Source organism: Atta colombica, unplaced genomic scaffold, assembly GCF_001594045.1.
Source record: "Atta colombica isolate Treedump-2 unplaced genomic scaffold, Acol1.0 scaffold1, whole genome shotgun sequence".
In the NCBI taxonomy this organism is placed as follows: domain Eukaryota; kingdom Metazoa; phylum Arthropoda; class Insecta; order Hymenoptera; family Formicidae; genus Atta; species Atta colombica.
The window spans coordinates 2476907-2482335 of record NW_017259183.1 but is presented as its reverse complement, the minus strand read 5'-3'; the positions used below and the strand labels follow the sequence as shown (position 1 = coordinate 2482335).

General features: G+C 34.4%; 1 protein-coding gene across 3 annotated transcripts in view; it reads right to left on the bottom strand.

Annotated features, from left to right (window-relative positions):
• The window catches only part of LOC108689123 (ras-related protein Rab-32), an 18446-nt gene that overhangs the window by 9862 nt on the left and 3155 nt on the right, over window positions 1–5429 (bottom strand). The window contains exon 1 of one of the 3 annotated variants that reach the window (XM_018195963.1): window positions 901–1513. The exons of the other annotated variants lie outside the window; for them this stretch is intronic. Coding sequence (XP_018051452.1) covers window positions 901–1098 — 198 coding nt within the window. The 5' untranslated portion in view covers window positions 1099–1513. Of the gene's footprint in view, window positions 1–900; window positions 1514–5429 lie in introns of those variants that run through there. 3 annotated transcript variants of the gene reach the window in all.

Here is a 5429-nt window from a genome sequence, read left to right as displayed (position 1 = left end):
CCCTTTAAAAAAAAAAAAAAAAAAAAAAAAAAAAATTAAAGAATGAAGGGACAAGAGAAAGAAAATCTTGTGAATTCTTCCTTAAGGTTACAGTTCTTTTTCTACATTAATCTTTCTAATTTCCACATTAATATCTTTACATTTGATGTGCTTAATCAGCATTTGAGTTCGATTTCACATTGATAACAAAACAAAGTTATATAATTATAATAAGATTTAAGTTATGAATTAACTTATAGATCACGCAGTATTAAATGTCATCTTAGAAATGACTGTAAATTCTAATAAAATCGAGTAAGCAAAGTTTTATCCTTTTTTCTAAAAGATCCCTTTACTTTTGGACTTTCTTTTATATCGCGAATCTTTCGCAATATCAAATCAGAAAATAAAACAGATATAGGTAAAAATTGAAGGATATAAATCAAAGATCCTGTTCATAAGAATTAAAATTGTTTCTGTAGCACGCACACGATTTGTGCAAAGAATGCTAGCAGGAAGAAGTCACTTCCCATGAACGTAACGTATTACGTCAGGAGTAAAATTGACGTTCCGGTAGTTTGTGAACGAATTATACATCTAATCTAATTGTAACGTCCTATACACAACCAAAGACAGATCTCATTATATACGATAATAGCGTTCCAGCCAAGTAAATCGGTGAAAGTATCTCTCAATAACTATACTAACTTACGGTGGAGAAAAGATGTATCTGACACAACGAGGGCAACGTTTTCGTGAGAAATCGCGTTACGATGCGTTTGTCGAGGTGTCCACAAGTCGCACAGTCGACAGTGAAAGGGGTTTTTAATAAACGCGATTTAACAACCGGTTCACGCGGATCTTGAAACGCAACTAAAATTTACACGACTCGCACGTGGCACGAGGAGAAATCAGACCCACCTTTCTCACGGCTCTAGCTGCCTTCTCTTTGCAATTCTCGCTGAAATTCATGTTAAGATCGAGGTACAGATGATTATTGTTTATCAAAAGCGCGGGCGGCTCCATCGGCGGTGGATTCGCTTCCTTTTTATGCCTCAAACGCCTCTCGGTTCTTTCCTGCCTCGTGCGCAGCACAAGCACTACGTTTCGGTCCAGCATATTTAATTCAATCTCCAAGAATCTCTCAACCGGAGAGTCCCACAGATTTATTTACCCTTCCGTAACACGCACGACGTCCGATTGAATTTTTCGTAACACTACACCACGAATCTTAGCCACATAATATTTCTGAGACCATTTCGCAAAAGAAATGGCGGCAAAAGAAAAATATTAGACACAATGCAAAACGTCTTTCGCTACCGCGGTGACATATCTATATATGTGTCGTGCCCCAATTTGTAATCGTAAAGATAATTATACAATCTCTAGTCTTCTCGCGCTTCTTCTATTTTTTGTTCCGTTACTTTAACGAAACGTCGAAAACTTCTCGTGATTTCGTGATGATGCAACGCGATTGAATAGGAATTTGTGAATCGTGGCCGTAAAGGAACGATCGTGACGGACAATGTGCGCCAGATGAGTGCAAAGTCCCAGCATTTATTGGTTCGGATTAGCCCGAACGTTATCGTCTGCCATGTTATCAGAGCGAGCGAGGCGCCTACAAAAAAGTGCTAGGCGCCTCGCAAGCGTGATCGTTTTTCGATACACATATACAAAGTGAAGTAAAGGGGAGGAAAAGAAGGAGAAGAAGACGTCACGAAGAAGATGACTGATGAAGAGAACTGCGACAGGCGACTGGACCATAGTTCACAGAGTTCATCGACCTCCAAAAATCTACGCAGATTTGAATTATAAATAACATACAAGTAAATAAAAGTAGGCTAATAAGAGTCAGAGCAGATAAAAGCAAGCTAATGAGAATCAGTGCAAATAAAAGTAGGCTAATGAGAGTCGGCGCAGATTATTATAAAATAATTTAATACTCTGATGCAGTTGTGGAATGATGTCTTTTTTATTTGAACCTTTCAATTCTCTTTGGAATCCTCCTCAGCATTGTAGATACAAAAGTTTATTGATAGCTGACTCTCTTAGCCTACTTTTATTTATTTGTATGTCATTTAAGAGTCCGTAAGTAAGTTTGCACTTATTATTGATCTGAATTATGTTGATCCGTCTAGAAAAAACGGTGTGTTGCGCTTTATTTATATCTGCCTGCATTAGTCGGTACTGAGATCCAAATGCGGAAACAATTCTGAAATTATTGTTCCGCTACCGATGATCAATAATCCCCCCAAAGGGCTCGCGCTTGCTATTTCTCGTTTTATTTATTCGTTTTATTCTCGTTTAACAAAGAATTTATGATCTACCATTACCGTGGACGAGAGAAACACCGCGTTGTTTACGCGTTATCGATCTCGCTGCATTGCATTAGATGGACCGCGTGCCATCCATCGTTTAGACGAATAGAAGAAAATCTATTATACCTCTGTTACACGCTTAATCGGATTTAATAACATCCGTAGTTATGATGGCCAATCATAGCTGTTCCTCGGAAGAATGGAACGACTGTGATTGGCCAGTTCCATAACTACGACGTTATTAAACCCGATCAAGGGTATAAATGTAGTCTATTAAAGTCAATGAATGGGCGAAAAAATTAATAATAATAATCACGGTCGCGTTATCGCTGCCGTCAGTCAGTTTACTGGAGATTACACCAAGTTTCATCATCCTACCAAGAAACCGAAATTACGTCAATCGGGATTATTTTCGTATTATTCTAAAAGCAAGAAGGAAAGCGCGAGAGATCGAAATAACAACAGCGCGAACTCATGCTTGTATTGTATATACCCGACATTACAATCGACGTGAGACAAGCCTGGGATACACTCGTGGTTCCGCGGTTTTATCGCCCGTATTCTTTCCCGCCATGAAGCCTCATAATCGAGTTACACCGATACGATCCCGTGACACGATTACATATTCGCCTCCGAGAGCTTTTTTCTTCATCAATATCAAAGAGAGAAATATAATACATCGCGAATGGTGTTGCAGTTGTGTTTACCACATTACGTATCGCAACAATGTAATTAAATATACACGTATTGTATATTACAAGAAAATGCACAGAGCATTAGTCTACAATTTACACATTCGACGATCATTCTTAATTGTGCACGACGCGTGGAGATGAACCAATTCGATATCGATTGCCATAAATAAACGTGGAAACGTTGCGAAAACGCGGAGGAAAGAATGAAATGATGTCAAGTGGTATCTATTCCGGAATAGATGGAAAATCGTACGTTACACCAGCCAGAATTAGAAACATAACAATCTCCATCCATTTAGACAAGTACAAATGAGTGCAATATGATAACTGATTATGAGAATGAGATAAACATTATACAATGCATCACGCGCTTCCTTGACTGACGTTAAAAAGCAGATTGTAATTGTTTTGAATGAGAGAGAGTTACATGCGTAGTTTTGACGACATGAGTGAATGTTCACAATAAATACATTTCATGTTGACTAACGATTAAGAAACAAATAATTTGATTTATGTCTAATATTAATTCAATTTAAAAGAGAGAGGAATTTAAGAATTAAAAGATTACTTGTTTTATCCTCGATCGATTATTTATTTCAGAAGAAATAGAAATATACGTGAAAAAAGTCAAGGAATTAAATTCACAAGAACAATTGGATTGTCCTTCACTCTCTCACCACCATGACATTATTAATTTTTATTATCAGTAAACAAATATAAAATATACGGCAATAACAGCTGCCAAAAAAAAAAAATATGATGCATCCGTAACGTTGCTACGTCACAATTTTTTATTTTTATGTATATTTTATCCTATGTGTGACAATAATTAATAATATGATTTACATTCATTATGTAGCCAATTGAAATTCTTCCATTTTTTTTTCCATAACACACAGGATTGATAAACAATCACACAATACACGCGCATATACTATTTTAAATAAAAATATAAAAATAAATCATGAGTATGGATAATATATTAAATTATAATTATTTTCATTTCATATTATAATAATTATTTTTTTTTATTTTCGTTTTATATTATAATTATTTTCATTTTTTCAACAAGATCACGGTGCCAATTCAATAAATAATAAATATATTACATAATATTCTTATTGTGTAACAAATAACGCCTACTTATTGGTCTGAGCTAGATATTTAATTTTAATATGAAGAATCCTTTAATTATCTCAATAATTGTTAATTTCGAAAATCAGCGTGACCTTTCACCGCTATCATGTCTTGTAAACATGATATAGATAAAAATCGTCGCCGCGCACTTTGTATGGCTAATTCGATAAAAATTTGTTGAAAGAAAGGAGCCGATATTATACCAGGCAAAAATGTATAATCTATTTGAAAGATGAAACGTGAAAGATTAATAAAACTAGAGGATACGAAAAGGAGCCTCCTAAAGAACGAAATCAAAAAGTCATTACTATTTGTTGCAATTAAAAGTAATCAGTTATTTATAAGTAATGTATATCGAGAGGATGAAGAATTCTTTCTTTTAACGATGTGAAGTATTTAATTAAATGTTACGCAGTCATAGAGAGAATTGCATAAATCGCCAAATGCGCTTATTGGGATTATCAGAGAATTACAATAAGCGTTTTATTCAAACGGCATATTTGCTATCATGATGCATGGCAAATCGAGTTTACCAGAAGAGCAAATGGGACAAAATAATTGCTAATTAAGAATAACTCACACTGATCTAATAAAATGCATCTTGTTTAAGAATTAAAATTAAGGCTGTGTTCCAAAATTTACTTACCAGTAACTAAAAATCTATGGTGCATGTGACGTAAATTTTCAGTAAAATTGGCAGTAAATTTTGAAACACAGCTTAAGCTGTGTATAATAGAAACATAAATGGCGCATCTATCAAATGTAGCTTATTAGAAAAGTAATATTTATCGTTCAAAAAGTAAAATAAAACTTCTCATTTTAGAGTTTAATCTGCATCTGAAAAGTTATTTGAGGATTCAAAAATAATTAATACATTTCCGATGAAAACAATACATATTTATCGATTAAAAATAAATAGAAATAAGATATATATAGTATCTATCGGTCATATTGAGATATCGATTTTATCAGAATGGAAAATGTTTTTAATCCAAGATACCAAGATTACGCGTAAATCTATGAGTACATGAGACGCAACGATATGCCACGAGAAACGCAGTAATGAATCAAGTTCGATATTAAAAAGACGATAACGATAAGCGACAATATATTGATAAAATATTTGTTAAGCTTGTTTTCTCAATAGACATCTTAATGATTCATTCAGAAGCTGCTTCGATATCACGTAGCTTTTAATGCAAAAGCACAGCGGGATAAATAAAATTTTTACATAAAATCGACTGCATTTGAAAATTTGCATATTTCAGCATTTAGTATTATCGTGTTATACTGCGTGCGA